The sequence below is a fragment of the Gavia stellata genome, chromosome 1 (genome assembly GCF_030936135.1).
Source record: "Gavia stellata isolate bGavSte3 chromosome 1, bGavSte3.hap2, whole genome shotgun sequence".
Taxonomy (NCBI): Eukaryota; Metazoa; Chordata; class Aves; order Gaviiformes; family Gaviidae; genus Gavia; species Gavia stellata.
The window spans coordinates 69,573,985-69,595,016 of record NC_082594.1 but is presented as its reverse complement, the minus strand read 5'-3'; the positions used below and the strand labels follow the sequence as shown (position 1 = coordinate 69,595,016).

Sequence of the window (21,032 nt, the reverse complement as noted above, 5' to 3'; positions counted from 1 at the left end):
GCTGTGCCTTTTATAGCATAACATAATTGACAACTCTTAGGTAGCTAGCGTATGCAGGCTATGAAATGGAGTGTGCTTGCTCCACATTTGAAGAAAAGTAGGTGCAATGAAATAATTCTTATTATTAGCTTTTCAAAATAAAATTTATGTGTTTGCATTTAAGAAAGCGTGATTTCTGGATATATCAGCCTCAATAGTGAGGAAAAAGATCAATACAAAACAATTTCTATGTCAAAAAGTACACACATGCCATAAAATATCTAGAACTGGAACAGGGTTAAAATACTGCTGAATTCTCCACGTTTTTAACATGCATTTTGGTTTTTTCAAACACATACTGATCAGCTTCCGAAACACAAAACCTTCTGCCAAGCCACCCTTCTCTAGTGCTCTCCCTAGCCAAAAACTCAAGTTTTTTGTTGAACACTGGACCTGGGTGCCCCTAAACTTCCCTGGGTCTAAAAAAAATCCAGAAAGTGCCCCTGGTCAGGCTCTGAGGAATATTCTCAGCATGTGGATGCTCTGTCTAGCATCCTCAGACTCTGCCACCCAAACGCTCAGATGAGCACTGGTGATTGCTGTCCCTTTTTGCATAAATGCCCCAGAACTTCAGCCAAAATACTTACAGCCTAATGAAGAAAGGCATGTCGGAAAGACAACAGAAAATAGTTTATATGAAGAACAAATTTAGTTCGTAATTGAAAAACAAATCTACTCTTTCATGTCTGTTTAGGGAAAACCCTAAAAATCTTAGGCATCTCTTCAGAAGTGGATTTAGATTATGGCATCCTGAGAAGTTTTAACTCTTCTACAATTACTTGCTTTGTCTTCTGATTCATGGAGTCTCACACTCTCTACTGCAGGTTACCTTGTTCTGTTGCACAGCAGCAAATCCTTCTACATCCTTCATGAAGTCTTGCTCTCTTCTCCTGCATAAGTTTCTTGTATGTCTAAGCCTAAGATACCACCTTCAGCTCATTGCAGGTCAGGAGGCTTTATCAGGGAAGTGTCTCTGTGTATTTGCCCTGTCTTTCTACTCTTCTGTAAGTATCTATCATTGGCCACTGCTAGAGTGAAGCCACCAGGCTCAATGGACCTTTGGTCTGACCCAGTACTGCCACCCTTGCCATCTTTTCATCTGCATCTATGAAGCAGTGAGCTGGAGATCCATACATCTCCATCACTGCCACTGGGATACCGGTTCCTCAAGCAACTGTTTTTCACACTATCCATACCAGTAACCTGAACTCACGCTATCTACGAATCCCAACTATGATTACAAAAGGACACCCCAAATCTCACTGCAGGACTGTCTGCATGTAGACTGGTAATGTAAGTGATCAGCAAATTTGGACTGAAGCTCAGCCTTAGGTTTGTGCTCAAGAATTTGCATATACTACAGATGTGCCCCTCAGGCTGTCCCCTGACCCATGCATGTGGCAGGCTCAGCCTGGTTTCCTTATTTTGCATTTAGTGATTTTTCATTTCAGAAACGTCAAGCCCCTCACAGAAGCACCAATTTTCTTAATGTCACACTGTCCCTGAAAGACAGCACTCTAAAGCTTTTATCGTCCCAAATTATATGCTTACCCTCATTACCTAGTCTCAAAACAAAAGCAGGTAATGCACTGCAGGCAACAGTCCCCAGTTCTGTGATCGCATAGAGCACGATAAGCAAGTTACACAAGTATATGGGTGATCAGGTTCATGATTTGAACAAGTTCCCAGAGTTGAACACGGCCCAGCTGGGCTCAGAAAGGACATTCCTGCCACACAAGAGACTAAAGATCCACAGAGGACTTAGCGAAACATCAGGATAGTTTGCATGGATTAGGTAAGCATCTACCGTCTGTCAACTATATGCAGAGATAGAAAGAGAAGCCCTTTGGAGTTAAGCTTGGGATAAGTAGATTAAACATGGTTTTCTTGCATTTTCCTCCACCTTTGTCTTAATAAACTTTTGACAGAGGGATGGGGATGCAGGGGGTTGAACATGTAAATAACTTCCGCTCATTTTTATCTTACCTTGGCTTTTGCTAAAAACTGATTTTGAACTGGCAAACCCAGACTCCTGCCATTCGAGCAGAAGTGGCAATCCTTCCACTAGAAGGAATCTTCCTGGATCACATTAGCTGTGTCCACCACGAAAGTACATTTTCTTCAAAGCATCCCAAGTAATAACTACATGCACGTGCCCTTAGCTATATGATCAGTCTAGAGACCGGTCACCCAGGCATCTCTGTAGAAGTGTCTTCCAGGGACAAGCAAGCCCAGGTAAACTCCTTGGCAGCAGCAGGATGGTTGGAAAATATACCTGAAATTTGTGCAAAGATCTTCCACCTTGAAGGGGCAGACATTAATTTCTAAGGGCTGACCACTCTAAAGATCCAAGAGAGACACAACATGGCCCTTGTCATTAAATGCTGGACTCTACACATTACCAAGTCTCCAGTCAGCAATTTGTGAGAACAATTTTGCAACCTCAGACTGAAACCATGGACTGCATGGACTCTCATGTCATTGAAAACATGCTCCAGACCGAAAAAGCATTTATGTTTTTTTCACAGTGGGTATAGGAGCAGGTAGACTTAGGGAGCTGGATTTACAACAACCAGTTTCCGAGTACAAGCGGCCGCTATTGTATAGATGGCCCTGTTCCTCGAATTTAATTGACAATTAATTATACCTGGGGAATGAAAACCTTTCACTATGGCAGCTCTTTGTTTCTGTAGAGCTGACAGGAGTGCGGGATAACAATTGCTCAGCACGGTGAGGACCGATGAGCTCCTCCACCGCTGAACAAAGCCAAGCCACAGGGTGACAGATGGCAGATGAGATTCACCACAGGCCTTAAAGAGGCTGTACCATCTCTGGCTTTCTCCACCCCTTCAGCTCTGCTGGCTGCTCCTGGAGGTGGGTCAGTGGGACTGTGACCCTAACCCAAGCCGCTTTTTTTTCTCTTTTGGAGAAACAGCTGCTAACCAAATACCATCCCTACACACCAGTGCAGTTCCCAGTGCTTGGCCAGGTGTGCACAGGAGAAAGACACTCCATGGCTCTGCTTTGGTGCAGCATTCATAGCATTCACTTGCATGTAACCGAGCCAATAAAAGTACTGATGGTTTCATTTTCACAGTTGGCAACCGCAAAAACAAATGCATCTTTCCAGGTGGCTTCTGCTTGACCTGCCTGCAGCATGACTTTCCTTGCTCACTGCCATTTTTCTTATGCCCTCTTCTATACCTCAGGGGGGAAATCATATTTACGTCTGCATGCAGGGAAGCAAGAGCCACCCATGAAAAAAGTGAAAAGAAAAACAAACCGCAAAAAGCAGAGATTCACTTCCAGAATTTCCTCTCAAATGACGACTGCTCCTAAAGAGAAGGCCCCAATAAGTCTAAAGTGGAAGAGTTTTTAATTCAATTTTTAATTGATTTCCACTTCTCCCGTGGTACAAAACGCTACTGCCAAAATCCAATCACCTCTAAGGGTATATACTATGCAACTTGGGGAAACGATGAACACCCTCAAGCCCTCAAGGTTCAGCATCCAGATTAAAGTCACCTTGGGACGTGACAGTATTGATACCAATCCCCCCTCAGCAAGAGACAACTGTTGCATCTCTAAAAACCGGCATTTTTTCCATGGAAAAAACCCAGTGCTAGGATGAAATACGCTTCTTGCTACAACTCTCCAGAGTAGTGGTGTTGCACCAGACATGCTGCAATTTCCAATGCTACCTGCCTAAACAGGAGTCTTGATTTTAGCCTTTTCCTTCAGAGGCGGGGATCACCGGAGCAGAGTCCACCTCAGGTGACAGGGACACGCCCGGGGCCTACTGCTGACCTGGTCCCCAGTGCGACCATGGTGCAAGTTATAAACCATCATTTTAAAGATCAGTCTGAATTCTAATAATGCTGGTGTGTTTTACCTTTCAAATACATTCTGACAACGCGCCCACAGCCCGGTCACCCTCCCGAAACACGTGCACACCGCCGCCGCGGCCCCACGCCGCCAGAAGACCACGGCTGAGGGCCGGGTGGGCCGGGCAGCGCACGGCACAGCGGGGTGCAGTGCGCAGGCGCGGTCCTGGCCCCGCCCCTCTAGCCCCGCCCACCAATCAGTGGCGCCGGGGCCTGCGGCGGAGGGCCGCCGTGCAGTGCCGTGCCCTCCCCCGGCAGCCGGGGCGGGGTGCCGCGGGCATGGCGGCGGCCGTTGGGCGCGTGCTGCGGCTGGGCGGCCGTTGGAGCGCGGCGGTGCCGGGCGGGCCGCGCGCCCAGGTGAGAGCCGGGCCGGGCCCTTTCCCCGCCGCCCCGCGTGCGGAGCCCGCCTGCTTCGTGTCCTGGGCCCCCGGGCTCTGCTTGGGGTGGGGGCGCTCCGTGCGGTGGCAACAGGCGAGCACGGAGGCGGCTTGGGAGTGGGGAAGCGGGTGGCGGCGGGGCGGGTTCGCGTCCCCGGCGCGGCTGCGGGGCGGAGCGGGTGTCCCTCCCGGGGTGACACCGCGCTCGTTTCGGAGGCCCCGGTTGGGCCCGGGTGTGGGGCTGCCCCTGCCCTTGGGCGGTCCGGCCGGTGGGGCTGCGGCCTGCCGGGCGCCGGCGGTGCGTGCGCGGGGCTGGCGCCGAGAGGAGGCAGCGTTGGGGCGGGGAGTGCGAGGGCCGGCGCCGCGTTCAAGTCAGCCCTTCCGTGAGCTGAGTTTATTTTTCTTAATGTAAAGAAAAAGTGTAGTTAAGCCCTGATTTATTTTATATATGTCGCCAGAATTAACAGAGCCATGTACAGGCCAAAGCCATACACTAAAGTGGAGTACTTTAAGTTTCATGAATAAGTGGGAGTTCTTTAGGTTGATCATCTTGAATTGTGTTTAGTCAGCAGGTAAGGAGATAATGAAGTCTCCCAGCTCCTGCAGTGGAGAGAGAAATGCGTTCTACAAGTGTGGTAACTTCTGATTAAACAGAATTACCCGCTTGTTTTGAGAGATGCCAGTTTTAAGCAGATTGCTGTTTAATTAAAAAGCTTAGCTGCTGTCAGTGTTGAGGACAGCCACTGTGTTTGTGCAGTGGTGTTTGATACACCTATGTGTGTATTTAATCAGTGCCCAACAAATGGATAAAAAGGCATGCTGGTAACACTTTCAAGTTACAAAGTAATTGAGGATAATAAGAGCTGAAGAACTGTTCCCTGACTGAACTAAACCAGACCATGGCGTAACAGAAGATAGATGCAGTAAGGAAATGAAAGGCAATACTGGAAGGAGCAATTTGACCTGTTTATATTGGTTACCTCTAGATTAACTTTACCCATTAGCGATAAAGACCTGGTGCCCATGTGGTCTTTACGCAGCAGTCAGAAATACACGGACTTAAGTTGTGCAAGGAATGAGAAAGAGAATAAGGCTGAAAATATGCTAACACTTGATTTCATTCTCAGTTGGAATAGTTTGTGTTGCTTTGGTTATCCTATATCAAAAGTATGGTTATGACAGTAACTTAGTTTTCCTGGCCAGGCACCTGCTTGAGTTTGAGCTGAAAATTATTTGTATTGTAAATGAGGAAATGATCTCGAAGGAGGAGTCACTCTAGAAGGTAGGGCTGGAAGGGGCCTTGAGAGACCGTTCGTCTACTTGTCTCTCCCTCAGAGATGGGATCAGTACCTAAGCCTATAGCTATACACAAATCCTCTAACTAACTGTGAACCAAAGGACAGGAAGGGAACTAATGGGAGGCAGGGCCCAGGAAACTTAAGAGACTCTTCTTTCCATTACGTGTAGTTAACCTGTGGAACTGTGATGAGGATGTTCAGGATACTAAGCATTTATGTGACTACAAAAAGCAACTTAAGAAACTCGGAAGAAAATTGCATGGAGGACAGTTTAAAAAAAAGATATCAGCATGTCTTTGAACTGCACATTGCTGGAAACTGGGGACGTGTCCTGGGAAAATTATCACTTCTTGTTTGTCTTCTCCTTGTGCCTCTGATACCAGCTGCTGTTGAGGACAGGGTAATAAGTTGATGTACCCTTGTTCTGACCAATTTCTTACATCAAGCACTTATCTGTCCTTACTGTTCAGGAACTTTCTTATGATGCCTGTCCTAAAAATCCCTTGCTGGAGTTTAGTTCATTGCATCTTGTCTGTCTTAGTGGGAGAAACAGTTTAATTTTTTGGGTTTTTTTTTTTTGTATTTGAAAGTGTCTTGTATTGAGAGAGGAAATGGGAACTGGAATTACAAAGTTTCTCTCCCTTAGCTTTGACTGAACAACAGGTTTAGTTTCCTATTCTTCTGATAAGCAAAATGCAGAGATTTAGCACAATTTATAAAGAAAAAAAAAATCTAGCTTAGTTACTGTCAGTTGCTTCTGATGTGATTGACTGGCTGTTCTCAAGAGGAGTTCAGAGTACCATACGTGCTATTTAATTTGATTGGGTTGGGTACCTTATCTAAATCACTGTGGATGGTATATGTACTGATATCAGAAAGATATGATAGCACTTTGGTGACAGTCTTTCAGAACTACATGCTTGGAATGGAGTAGCTTTTTCTGCAGTTGTTAACTAAGCTAGAGTTGAAGAGCCTGTTAGTATTTGATAACTTGTGCCCCGAAACAACCGAATCTAAATTCTGTTCCCTGTTATGCACATCTGACACTTGTGATGTATCTATACATTTAGATCTATCCTTTATTTCCATAGTATATAGTATAAGTAAAACTTAATATGTAGATTTGGTCAAATATGCACAGAAAGTAGATTTTTCTGGGTGGGGGAGATGCAGTTTTACAGTTAGCTGTCAAGAGGCTTCATTTTGAGAAAAAGTTTCTTCTGATTAAATACTTTGTGAGATCAGGTATAAAAAGTATCGGTGAGGAACGCAGCAGTGGCAATGGTAAGATTTCCAGCTGGGCGCTAGATTGAGCTGGGCAGGGGGGTTCCCAGAGCCAGGGATACCTGAGGAAGAGCAGAGAGATTGAGGAGAGAGACCTGCCAGGAGCTGGAAGGTGTCATGAACGAGGCTGATGTGGCTTGGGTGTTGCCCGGAGCAACTGTGGGAGATTTAAATGGCCTTAGGGAGTGCTAGAGACCAGGGCGTGGCGTGTCAGCCAGGGCGTGGCAGTTTGCATGGGAGGGTGTGCAGGGAGGACGTGGAAAGCTTGGCCAGCTCAACAAGGGAGTAATGGTATCCACCTGGCAGAAGGCCGAGGCCTCTCCAAGCTCTGCACCCACCCCGACTGACCCAACCTCTCAGACAGAGCTGCAGTGGGGACATGCTGCCACCCAGGTGTCAGGCTGCAGGGTGTGCCCTACTCTGATGCCAGTATCGGAGGGCAGCAGTGAGCACACCTGTGGGAGTTGTGCCCAGGTAGAGCACCCCCTCTGCTTAGTGGCAGAGCTCCGGGAGGAGGTGAGTATGTTGAGTATCAGGGAGTGCGAGAGGGAGATAGACTACTGGAATCACACCCTACCTTCCCTGGGAGAAGCCCAACAGGCAGACAGGGCACAGGATGTGCAAGACTCTCTTTCCTCTCTCCACCCAGTGGAATGAGGTGACTTGATAAGGTGCAATGGCAACAAGTTCCTGTCTGGCGCTGCAGGTGAGCCTCCTCTGTTACTGCCCCACCTTCCCATGTTCTTTTGCATAATAGGTATGAGGCTGTGCAAGTGGAACCAAACAATGATGAAGATGAGGGTTCACCTAGTTTGGAGGTGTCACCAAGGTTAAGCCGGCCTACGCCCTGCATAAAAACAGCTTCCATAAAAAAAGATGGGTCATTGTCACAGGGAACTCTCTCCTGAAGGGAACAGAAGGCCTGATACGCAGACCGGACCCACTTCGTAGGGAAGTCTGCTGCCTCCCTGGGGCCCATGTTAAACATGTGACAAGAAAACTTCCTACCCTGGTACGGCCCTCAGATCATTATCCATTATTGATTCTTCAGGTAGGCAGTGATGAAGTTGTGACAAGAAGTCCGAGGCCAATCAAGAGAGACTTCAGGGCCTTGGGACGACTGGCCTTGGGGGATTGGGAGCACAGGTGGTGTTCTCCTCCATCCTTCTATTGGCAGGGAACAACGACAGAAGAAATGGGAAGAGCCAGCAGACCAACACCTGGTTCTGAGACTGGTGTCACCAGCAGAATTTTGGGTCAGTCTATATGGCACCAGACCTGCTGGGAACAGACAGGGAATGCCTGTTTCTGAGGGGGAAAAGGATCCTGGTGCAGGAGTTAGCAGATCTCATTGAAAGAACTTTAAACTAGATTTGAAGGGGGAAAGGGATAAAATCAGGCTTGCTGGTGATAAGCCTGGGGGGTGGCACGCCAGTGTTTGAGGGGAGGTGTGCTGGCGAGGACCTTTGGTCTGCTGGCTCAGTGGAGGTATGGGATGAAGATCCATGCGGCAGCAAAGACGCAGGGGTTGTTGATGTGCTGCAAACCATGGAAGCGCCTGAGAATAAGCACATAGGAATTAGGGCTTCCTCTCCCAAAAAAGTGGCAGGATCAAGAGCCCAACTGAAGTGCATCTATACCAATGCACACAGCATGGGCAACAAACAGGAGGAGCTGGAAGCCATTGTCCAGCAGGAGAACTATGATATAGTGGCCATCATGGAAACATGGTGGGATGACTTGCACAACTGGAGTGCTGGACTGGATGGCTACAAACTCTTGAGAAGGGACAGGCAAGGGCGGAGAGGCGGTGGGGTAGCCCTGTATGTCAAGGAGTGTTTCGACTGTCTAGAAGTTAATGATGGTGACAGTAGGGTTGAGCGTCTGTGGCTAAGAATCAGGGGGAAGGCCAACAGGTCAGATATCATGGTGGGAGACCACCCAACCAGGATGAGGAGACAGACAAAATATTCTATAAGCATCTGGGAGAAATCTCACGATCGCTAGCCCTTGTTCTCATGGGGGACCTCAACTTACCAGATGTCACAATACAGCAGAGAGGAAACAGTCTAGGAGGTTCCTGGAGTGTGTGGAAGATAACTTCCTGACACAGCTGGTGGGTGAGCCAACTAGGGAAGGTGCCCCGCTGGACCTGTTGTTTGTGAACAGAGAAGGACTTGTGGGGGATGTGATTGTTGGAGGCTGTCTTAGGCATAGTGATCATGAAATGATAGAGTAGGGAGGGGGGTCAGCAGAACTGCTACCTTGGTCTTTGGGAGGGCAGACTTTGGCCTGTTTAGGAACCTGGTGGACAGAGTCCCTTGGGAAGCAGTCCTGAAAGGCAAAGGAGTCCAGGAAGGCTGGACACTCTTAAAGAAGGAAGTCTTAAAGGCACAGGAGCAGGCTGTCCCCATGTGCCTGAAGATGAGCCAGCGGGGGAGAAGACTGGTCTGGCTGAACAGAGAGCTTTGAGTGGAACTCAGGAAAAAATGGAGAGTTTATGACCTTTGGAAGAAGGGGCAGACCACTGAGGAGGACTACAAGGATGTTGTGAGGTTTTGCAGGGAGGAAATTAGAAGGGCCAAAGCCCAACTAGAACTTAACCTGGCGACTGCTGTAAAACACAGCAGAAAATGTTTCTATAAATACACTAGCAACAAAAGGAGGGCTAAGGAGAATCTCCACCCTTTACTGGGCTTGGGGGGAGACATAGTGACAAAGGGTGAGGAAGAGGCTGAGGTACTTGATGCCTTCTTTGCCTCAGTCTTTAATAGTAAGACCCGTCATTCTCTGGGTACCCAGCCCTCTGTGATGGTAGATAGTGGTGGGGAGCAGAATGAAGCCCTCACAGTCCACGAGGAAATAGTTAGCAACCTGCTCCACTTAGACATCCACAAATTTATGGGACCAGACAGGATCCACCCAGGGGTACTGAGGGAGCTGGCAGAAGTGCTCACTAAGCCACTTTCAATCATTTATCAGCAGTTATTAATCAGAGGGGATCGAGTGCTCCCTCAGTAAGTTTGCAGATGACACCAAGTTGGGCGGGTGTGTTGATCTGCTCGAGGGTTGGAAGGCTCTGCAGAGGGATCTGGACAGGCTGGATCGATGGGCCCAGGCCAATTGTGTGAGGTTCAACAAGGCCAAGTGCCGGGTCCTGCACTTGGGTCACAACAACCCCATGCAACGGCTGGAAAGCTGCCCTGCAGAAAAGGACCTGGGGGTGCTGATTGACAGCCGGCTGAATATGAGCCAGCAGTGTGCCCAGGTGGCCAAGAAGGCCAACAGCATCCTGGCCTGTATCAGAAATGGTGTGGCCAGCAGGAGCAGGGAGGTGATCGTGCCCCTGTACTTGGTGCTGGTGAGGCCGCAACTCGAATCCTGTGTTCAGTTTTGGGCCCCTCACTACAAGAAGGACATTGAGGTGCTGGAGCATGTCCAGAGAAGGCTAACGAAGCTGGTGAGGGGTCTGGAGCACAAGTCTTATGAGGAGTGGCTGAGAGAGCTGGGGTTGTTCAGTCTGGAGAAGAAGAGGCTGAGGGGAGACCTTATCACTCTCTACAACTACCTGAAAGGAGGTTGCAGAGAGGTGGGTGTTGGTCTCTTCGCCCAAGTGATTGGTGATAGGACAAGAGGAAATGGCCTCAAGTTGGACCAGGCGAGGTTTAGATTGGGTATTAGGAAAATCTTCTTTGCTGAAAGGGTTGTTAGACATTGGAACAGGCTGCCCAGGGAAGTGGTTGAGTCCCCATCCCTGGAAGTATTAAAAGACTGTGGATGAGGTGCTTAGGTACATGGTTTAGTGGTGGACTTGACAGTGTTAGGTTAATGGTTGGACTTGACGATCTTAAAGGTCTTTTCCAACCTAAATGATTCTATGATTCTAAGTAGTATAAGATCACTTATGCATATTTGCTGACACCTTGTGATACTTTCTGATGTGTTTTACAAAATGCTTCTTAAAACATAAACCTGATACTTGTTCACCTAATTAGTTTGTAGGCTGACTGAAATCTGAGATTATGTAAATATTGTTTGAGTAAATCAATTAAAACACATTTTTTACAACAGCACACTAGAAAGCCAAAACTCGACAAAAAGTAATTCTTTAGAAACTCGGGATGGGTCTGAGCATTTACATTCTATATGATTGCTACATAATACATGTTTTTTCTTGTGCAACAAGTGACCAGAGGACTGCTGTTGGTATCTTGTATGTCTACTGGTTTCAGTAGCACTAGCTGTGCCAGTAATCGGAGTGGTGGACGCAGGGCAGCTCCCGTGCTGCATGCTTATGTGGTTATAGCGCTCCAGCTCTGCATCTCCTAGTGAAGTTCTATCCTGAAGATAACTTTTTAGTACAGATTCGTTTGTGTGCTGCATGGTTTTGGAAAAGGAGATGGTTGAAGTCTGCCACTTAGGGCATGGAGGAAGCAGCATGAAAATGGTGCAACTGCATGCGTGCCACATCATTTGGTGTCTTCTTCTATCTCTGTAACTGTGGCATGTTGTAAAATGGACATCATTTTCTCTTAAATTCAGGCCTCCTTTCCTCCCATTCCAAAAGTACAGGAAGCTTGACTCCTCTGTTAGTGGTAGGTGTTGATTTTATATCCATATAACTCCGGTGAAGCCAAATGAACAGGGTGAGTAAACAGACAGGTCCTAGTTATTTCTCTTCTTGGAAAAAATAGGCCAGGGAAGTTGAAGTTGTCTGAAAATGCTTATTTTTTTTCTAAATGCAAATTTTACATAAGCTGATTTTTCTATAAATTTACTGTCTCCCTGGAAAATCAGGATTTGCCAAACTGTTTTAATGCTAGGTTGTTCGGGGAGGAGTTGGGAGGGGAGAGTTAATACCAAGGAGTTGTGTCCAGAAGTAAAGGCTTTCCCTTCTCCCCCGTCCTGGTGGAAGAGTCTATTATAATTTCAGAAGTACTGTTAATAACCATAATTATTTAAAAAATGGTGAGGCTGCTGTCTGCAGCAGTGCTTTGTGAAATGTGTAAGAAGTGAATGCAAACCTCTGTGGTTTCCTCTAGAAAGTAGAGGAGCATGCTTTCTTGTTTGACTGAAATGCCAGAAGCATTTAGCTGTGCTTTGCAGTTCTTGCCTGTACCACCCATGAAATTGTACTCTTATCCCAGAAGAGGTACCCAATACAATAGATATTAATTTGCATAAGAGGCTGTTTTCTAATTATGAACAGTTTGTGTGTCCAGGGACTTTTGATTAGTGACGAATTGAAACTAGGGAAGAATATGAATAGCTTGAGGGAAGGAGGACAAAAATGGGAAAATTACAATAGAAATTGACAGGAATAAGATGAAAGCAATCATTTTAAAAGTATTCTGTTTAAAGCATAGCAGAGAGAAAGCAATTTTGGACCAAGTAATAAGGAATCCTATGTTCATTAACACGAATTACAAATAATTAGTTACTATTAAGACGAGTAAGACAGAAGATGAATTGAATTCTTTCCTGAGGAGTGACTAGGGGAGAAGAATAGGGAATATGCAGAGATACCTCTGCTTTCCTTACTGCTTTCTAAGGAAATCACCAGAGCCTTGCCTGTGGAAAATGTGTACATTTAAAATTTTGATTATTTTTCTTTTAATTCTGTATATGTCAATGTAACCTCACAGAAAACATGAATGTATTAAAAAAAAAAAAAGAAAGGGGCAAACCAGGACTAGCATTGCATATGATACATTTAAGCTGTGGAGAAAACAAAGCAACAACAGGCTCTTCAGCACCAGATTCTGCTTTAGAACTGTTTTTAAACCTTTTCTGGCAGAGGTATTGGTTACTTTTCTGAGGTACATATCTTGGGGGGCATATCTTTATGTCAGGTTGTAAAAGCGTAGAGGGTCAGTTCTTTCCATCTTGTGTGACCTTGTTATTCAAAGATTACCTTACCTTCTATATCAAACCTTATTGAATTCATAGGACCTATCCTGCAGCACAGGCATGTGCTATACATGGGTTTAAGGCAGGGTATTGTAGTCCTTATTCCAAATTGAAATTTGAAGTGAGGTTGTTAGATTTCTGTATACTGAAGCCTGAGACAGTCAAATTGATCATGAATAGCTTTACATATGTGCAGTAAATTGGATGCATTGGACCAGTCCATCCTGGGCTGCCAGATGTCCAGAATGCCAACTGGGCTCTGTGAAAGTACAAGAAAAGCTGTGTTTCCTTTCCTGTTCAGATAGGGCTCGACCATGTAGTATTACAGAACAGCCAAAGCTTCTAGTCACAGGAGTAGTTCGTGTAAGCTAACTTACTAACGGAAGGTGGAAGTTCGATCCGCTTTTGTGTTTGTCTTGCAAATATGTCAATGTAATCTTGTTTTGATGAGATGTGTGTGTTTGTATCATTGTGGTTATAACTAGGTTTGAAGATTACTGATGTATTTGTATTAGTCACAGGAAGAGAGCAAGTATTTTATGCTCTTCATATTAGCTTAACTCAGAATGGTAAAACCCATCAAAATGGTCAGCATGTCTAAATTGTGATCTGGAAAAGACAGTTCCCATGGCTTGGAGAACATTTAATCATCTCAAATACTAGCTTTATTCTGTTCCTCATAATAAGAACACTAACTAGTTCACTTTGTTGTGCGTGTTTGGGTTTTAATGCTTGGCTAAAAGTAGACTGAGGCTGCAGCTCCAGGAGCCGCAGAGCCAATTTAATAATTTGCTCAAAGAAATGAAGGTAAAGCGGGGACTCTCCCTCTTCTTCCTTGCTCCCAGTTGCATGGTTCAGCTACCTTCTCATGTCAGCTTTGACTCTTCTCAGAGCCTTCTCTGAATCGCTCAGACTTACCAGCTCAGCAGAGAACTGCCCACTCGTTGGGAGGAAGCAGAAGTTAGTGTTCTGCCACATTTAAGGAGCTGAGCTGGCTTGCAGAAGAGTCCGAGTGCCAGAGCTGGCACAGGGTGAGTGAAGTGAATGGAGGAAGGAATGCTAGCAGGGGTGCACTGTGAGATGGGCTCGCTCTGCTTTGTGAAACTGCACTGTCTGCTCACAAAGCCAAGCCGTGGCACTCGAAGGGGCTGGAGAGAAGGGTTTGTGGGTACTATCTGGTGAACAGAACTGGGCATTTTTCTGATTCAGAAGTGATTCTTTTTCTGTCTTTGCTTTTGCTGTCCCACATACCCTTTTTTCTTGTGATTCCCTCCCTCCCCCCGCCCACAGAAGACCACACAAATGACCATTTCTCATTCAGTTTGTGGAATAATTAAGCTGCAGAGGACTTTAATACTAATGTTGGAGAGACAAAATAGTGCATTATATTGGCACGAGGCCAGAACTAGGACATTGCAGTTCTGTCAGTGAAGCTCCTGTTTGTCTGGCAGAGAGCTTGATTGAAATTAGTCATCTTAACTATTGATTGTCTTGATAGAAGAAGAAACAAACCTGTATCCCACAAAGATCAAGAGATAACTGTCCCCTGAGTTGTGACTTCTGAGCTGGAACAATGCTCAGTAGTATTTGCTGGTGAGAACCACCCTACTAGTTTTCTAATTGTTCTGCCTGAGATGGTGAAATAGCTTAAGAACTATTCTGGCACAGTGAAGAAGGAAGGAGCACTCCATAGCCTTTCCAGAGCCTTTAGCAGTGTTTGTGCAGCCACATGCTTCTGAAAGCCCCTAGAGAGCTCCCCCACAGATTCTTTTAATACTTCATTATGGGATGCCGTTAGGTGAAGGCAAAACCTGCTTATTTGCCGATAGATTTTTATTTTGGTTTAAGACTGCATCTGTTGATCAGTGCTGTGTTTGCTGGATGTTCCTGACACATGATACTACATTTCTTTCTGTCAGAAAAATCTTCTGAATTAATTGTAATGTGTGAAAATGTTCAACTTCTAGAATGTGTTTATCTGTTTATGGGCATTAAACAATTGGAAGAAAATGGTTTCATGAGTAATACTGCCTTTTCTAACTTACTACAATAATGTGTTGAATGTTGTTACAGGTATGAATGGCTTGTTATACTATTCATTTTATTTAAAGCTCACTGTGCCAAAAATATAAAATAAATATCTCACTTTTCTTTTTTCTTTTTTGTTTTTGTTAGACGTTAAGGCTAATCTATACCACTACAGCAGTGCAGAGGAAAAATGTTGGAGCCTCAGGACCTGAAAAGTACACAGAGGAATTTATTAAAAAACAGATAGAGGAGTTCAACCTAGGAAAGAGACATTTAGCCAACATGATGGGAGAAGATCCAGAAACTTTTACCCAAGAGGATATTGATGTAAGTACAGTTGCTCTGTTGGAGAAGTAATTTACTGTAGAGTTTCAGATATTGAAAGCACTTTACTTCAGCATGAGCCCCTTAGCTCTCTGTGAATTTTAATCAAACTGTCAGAATAAGAAAGAATGCTACTATACATTGCAACTGTGAATAGAGATTCTACCCCCACTACCATGTGAGGTCAGACATCACAGTATAGAGCTGTATACAATATCTTGCTAAAGCACAGTAGGTTCTTTTAAAAAGTCCTAATGGATAATCCCCTTGATCTGAGGTTATAAGAGGCACTGTAAATGTTTATGTAGCATTTCGAAACATTTACCCACAATTTGACCTGCTGTGTGTATTTGGGTCAGGTTTTTTCTGTGATACTGTGGTTGCTGGTAATGCAAATTAAATTTTATAGGATGTTTTACAACTAACACTCTGGTTTAGTGTAGGGATTTTAATGTAGACGTGAATTTAAGCTCATATCAGTAGCTCCAAACATACTATTTTATTGCCATTCCCTCTGACAACTGACAGATGGGTGGCCTCCTCTTTCTCTGTGTCATTTAGGCTCATGTATAGATATGCTGCCTTTCACTCAGAAAAATGTTTTGTTGCATGTGTTTTTTTTAATGTCCCACTTGGTCTTCACTTCTGTCATTTCTGTCTTATTTTATCACACATCAGAGTAGGGACGAGAATGTCATTTGGTGACATTCACTCTTAGGTGAAGCTGTGTGAAGTCTGATGGCTGAAGCTTTCTCTGCACAGCAGCAACACTATTACTATGGCCATGGCAGCACAGTACATCAGCGGGGCCCTTAGGGTAGACGTAGTAATATGGTATGTGCCAAAAGAAAGGTGTGCATGGTTTAGTTTTTTCAGGGGGAGAAGATTGTTTCCTCTTTCAGTGGCAAAATTCTGTCAGCATAGCTGTGTCCACATAAGAGGTCTTGACAGTGTGCTTATGCCAACAGAGATCTACATCTGTAGGTGGTGATACGGGCTGGTTTCAAACACATTTGACAGGCTTCAAAACTAAGTTCTGAAAACTTCTCTGAAAATAGACAGCAAAGTAGAGAAGAGACACACAGTTAATGGCCTGCTGAGAAAAAGGCTGAAATGAGACTTGAGTCTTATCAGGTATCAGAAAATCCATAAGGGAAGCTTGGCTTCAAGTCACAAATCTGTAGGAAGTCAAGCTGTATAAGTACAAAGCTATGCACTGATACTGTGACTACTTTCATTCAGAACCGTAGATATCACTTTGCTCTTCTACAGACAAGTACCAATGCAGAGACCCTTCCAGTCTCAGTGTAGGGTGGATAAGGTCCTGTCAAGAGTAAAAGTATTCATTGAGGCATCTGGGTCAGCAGTAATAGCAGCCTGTTTCTTTACATTGGCTTTCTTATTTCTGTACAGACTCTAGAATTTTCTTTTCCTGTATTTTTCAGGTGTTTTTTCTTACCGTTAATGACCTCTATCTTTTTGAGTTACTTTCTTGTAAAGTATTCATGCACAGACCTGCCACCAGAATACCCCTGATGCTAGTACAGTATGATGATGATGCTAATAGTTCAGTTTGTTTGCCTGAAAGGTTAATGGTAGAAGAATGCATTCATCTGCAGTCTGGATTCCTTCTTTTGATAGGATCTAGGGGGAAAGCTTACAGACAGCAAGACTGCAAGAAATAGAAAATGCTCATATCTAAGTAGTGGTTTCTTCTTTATGAATCCACAGCATTATGATCGTTTGCACAAAATTAATTGAGCTCCATCATTAGTAAAAGCAGATTCATTCTGGAAATTAGCTTTTACAAATGCAGTGCAGGTGACGAGTATGGGACTACTTTGCAGACTGTTTCTGAAAAGATGGAGAAGTGGAGCCAAAAAAGTAGTGTTTTGTTTGGTGATATCAATTATCTGTGGTACATATTTGATTTCTTCATATTTCATCAGGTGTTGGAAAATACTTAGAGTGTGTAATAGTGTCTGCTATGCATAATTAAATTTCTGTTATAAAAATGTAAAAGCTGCTTAAGCACTGGCAGGAGAATTATCAAGCTTTACATTTCGAACAGTAATAATTCTTTCTGATGAGGGCTTATATACCTCCGTGTCTTCTACTGTTAATCAGTCTGTGCAGTGTATTTCAAAAGTAGACATTGTAGAATTCTGTCCCTCACTGGAGTTTTAGGTATAGTTTAATAAAAGCTAAACCTTGTGAAGTTTTAAACAGGAAAATAAGTTGACTTGCTTGCTAATCCTGCTGGATGTTGTGGAAGCAGAATTGCCTCTTACTGATGCTTTTATTTAGGAATGAAAAGTTAAGCTGTGCATTACAACTGTATTTCTGGGGGAGAAAAAAAAAATCCAGCAAATTGATATATAACTGCAGAAGTCTACCAATTGCTTTTTAATTGGTATTATAGACCTCGCTCTGAAGGTTGTAGGATGTTTTATTCTCCTATGTGTGAATATGTGCTATGAAGTTTCTCTAATTGATTTGCTTTGCCCATTCCATTTGATGTATCATTTTTCACAATATTTCATAATTTGTGCTCATTTCTAATGAACAGAGTCGTTAGGACAGGCATGTCTAAGTACAACTGACAGCTAACATTAGGTGCCAGATGCGGTTTATAAAGCTATGTAGAACTGCAGAGAACAGTTTAAATAAATTAGCACCTGTACATTAGTCTCACTTGCTGGTAATTTATAAGCGAATCAGTAGAGATGACATTTAGGTAAGTCATTGATCAAGTTAACAGCTGCATACCCACTGCCCAGCTGGGATACCTAATTAATAGAGATTGCAGTCCTGACCTAGTGCTTTTCCCCAGTTCAGTCTGTAATCCTTTTATTTTGTGATTTAACTTTAACTTATGGTTGTAGTAAACAGCCCACCTTCATTTTTCCACTGTCAGGTGTTTTCCACTTTCTGTGATATTCTACTTTAAAGCCCAGAAATCTAAGTAAGATTAATACAAGAAAAGTGTCTTAATCTTCATGACCTGTTTATATGTCAGTATTTTTATTATTCATTTTTATGCAGTCACTAAATGCTCTCCCAGATATGAGCTTGTCATAAAGCAATACTCTTTCCGCATAAGAGTTAGTAAAACTCAAAAGCTAGAGATCTGTGTTCATTTTCTCTTGTTGTCTGCCTTATGACCTAATAGATCGTTGTCAAGCAGATAGAATAATCTGAATCTAAAATATACATTTATCTTCACTAGCATATATATTGTTGCAAAAGTACCAGTAAGGTTGTTAACTATGAAAATGTTAAACACGGAAAAACTTCATTCCTCACGGGCTATAGTTTCTTTCAATGAATTAAGACTTTAATGAAAAATAGGTTGTATTCAATTGCTTTTAAAAGTGGCTCAGCACATCTGATTTCTAAATAACATTCAAATTTTGGCAACGCGAAGCATTGAATACTGGCAATGCAAAGCATGAATACTGGCATATGTGAAATGTGTGAAATGTTACTCAGAGCAAAATGCATTTCTGAACTTTGTTACCTGCAAGATCATTGTGGTCCAGCATTGTGCTTACAAGAAATATTGGATTTTGTATTGTTTTTTTTAAATAGTTGAAGCTAGAATGCTTTTTTCAACCTTTTTTTTTTCCGGTGGAGCCAAACTCTGCATCGGTATTTTCTTACTTCTGCATCAAAGTTCATCTGAACTGATGACTAGCTGTATTTTTTTTACTCTTTTTAATACTGTTCGGTGTTTTGAAAAGTTGAAATGAAGATAGAAATAATGACTGTTTCTTCCAATAGGTTTTTGGCTTTTTTCTTTTGCTCTGCAAGCTCTGGACAAGAAAAATTAACTTTTGTTTTGAAAATTATTAGTTAGTATAAAAATAATATTAAGAGAAGGTGGTTTTTTCATATAATGCTACTGAGTTGTTGTTTTTTTTTTTTTTCCTAGTGATGGGGTTAAAATGATATATCACTGTGAACTTGAAATTTCTTTCTGTCCAAGCTAGAATTCAGCTTTGGATAAACAGTGACAAATGATTGGGGTGGTCTCGATAAATTTTAGTAGTTGTTAGAGGAGGGTTTTGTTTTACAAGGTAAACTTAGGTGTGATTTTTTTTTTGTTAACCTTTTCTGTCTTGTTAAATAAAAAAGCTATTTCAGAGTTAACATTTCATGTCTCATTTTTGTTTCATTCATTCCTGGTTCTACCCCAAATATTCTGGATTTTGGATGCTGAAAACTTTTAAAGAATACTGCTGGTGTGGTTAGAAGGAAAAACAGCTGTTCCAGCAAAAATATCAGTCTGAGAAATGTTGAAGTATGTGGCTAAATGACTGATTCAAGAGGCAAGGTTTAAGAAGGGAAGTGACTCTCGTGTGATCAAGTTGAGGAGCAGAAGAAGCTGAAACAGCTCTCGCTCGGGCATTTCGTTAAAACATTATGGCATAAAGTGTCACTTCTTACCTTAGTGTTTTGATGATTAACGTTTTCATGTATATTTAAAAAGGAATGAGCTGCATTCTTGAGCCCTCTGCCAAAAAGGGCTGCAAGGGAACCTCGGGGGGAGGTTTTTGATTTTTTTTTTTCTATTTTCTTTCATCATCTTCTTTCCTTGTTTTCTACAAAATACCTTTCCTCACTGGATGTTACTTAGATAACTACCTTTGCACCTGATTTGAGCAATGAAAATTAGTGGAATGTTTTGTGTTTGAGCTGTAGATGCAACAAAAGTGTGGGGAGACACTTGGGCAAGATCAATTTGCCCTGCCAAACCTCTCCTATTTATGGTGGTTACTTAAGGACTGAACTGCCTCAGTCGTCTTCCTCTATCCCACTATGACTCAGTCAACTCTGTTTGAATTAAAGTATTGACTTGTTAATTTCTCAAGACATTAAAAAAAGGAAGTAACCCTTACTGACCCAGCTGAACTTTTTTGATCCAGAGTTAGTCTCTGACGTTTGAGAAAGTGGGCGAACAAAAACTTCTTGGTTTGTAGATAGGCAGGAAGGGAAGGAGGATCAGAAATCAGCATGTGCAACATGCACAGTGAAGAGGGAGAATGAGGGTGTGGCAGATATATTGAATTTGCACTGCATGCCACATGCAGTGCTGGACAGATTATTTAATGAATTGGTTTGCATGTTTGAAGGACTGCCAGATACGATTTTTTTATAGGGATGGAAGCTTGTTCTCGTTATTCCAACTGGCTTGAATTCAAACTTATAGCTGCAAGTGAAAGACATTGTGGTCCTGTGGGCAGTATATTGAATCATCCTGTTCATCAACAAGTGATGATATAACAGGATTCCTTTTAGTTTGTTACAGGAATGTTAAGTTTACCAGTGAGGTTTAAGAAATGTCTGATGTAAACCATCTTGTTACTAACATGTATTCCTTATGATCTGCTATTTTTAAAGGTGTGACTACTGGGTTTTGTGGGGTTTTTATTTTTTTTCCCTGCATGGATCAACAATAGAGTTTAAAAACAAACACTTTCAAATCATGAAAGGGAATGGCTAAAATTTCTTTTAGTAACTCATAGCAGAAGCAGGCTGTACCCATTCCACCTTTTTCTAGTAGTTTATGTAATTATTTTTGGAAACACCATTGTGTTACTAGGTACCAGGATTTTTAATCGTGTTTCTGCTGAAAATAGTTATGGATGTTTCTTTTTTAGAAAGTTGTGTTTTATTTCTGAAGACAATGACAACAGTGTGATTTAACAAATAGAATTGTGAAATAGCAGCCCAGAACCTTTGGAGGCTAGAGTAGGGTGAATGAATCTTGTAGAGCTGAAATAATGGCCTGAAGAAAGCAGTACTTGGTCATATTCAGCACAACATTTCCTTTCTCATCTAGAGTTTAAGTCAAATTAAGCACTAGAAGAAGGATATGGGCTGTG

The 21,032-nt window shown here is 43.1% G+C and overlaps 1 protein-coding gene across 1 annotated transcript in view; it reads left to right on the top strand.

Annotated features, from left to right (window-relative positions):
* The first annotated feature begins 4,202 nt into the window (after nt 1-4,202).
* The window catches only part of MRPS9 (mitochondrial ribosomal protein S9), a 38,494-nt gene continuing 21,664 nt past the window's right edge, over nt 4,203-21,032 (top strand). Inside the window, exons 1-2 of the mRNA XM_059822643.1 lie at nt 4,203-4,280; nt 14,968-15,147. Coding sequence (XP_059678626.1) covers nt 4,203-4,280; nt 14,968-15,147 — 258 coding nt within the window. The remainder of the gene's footprint in view (nt 4,281-14,967; nt 15,148-21,032) is intronic.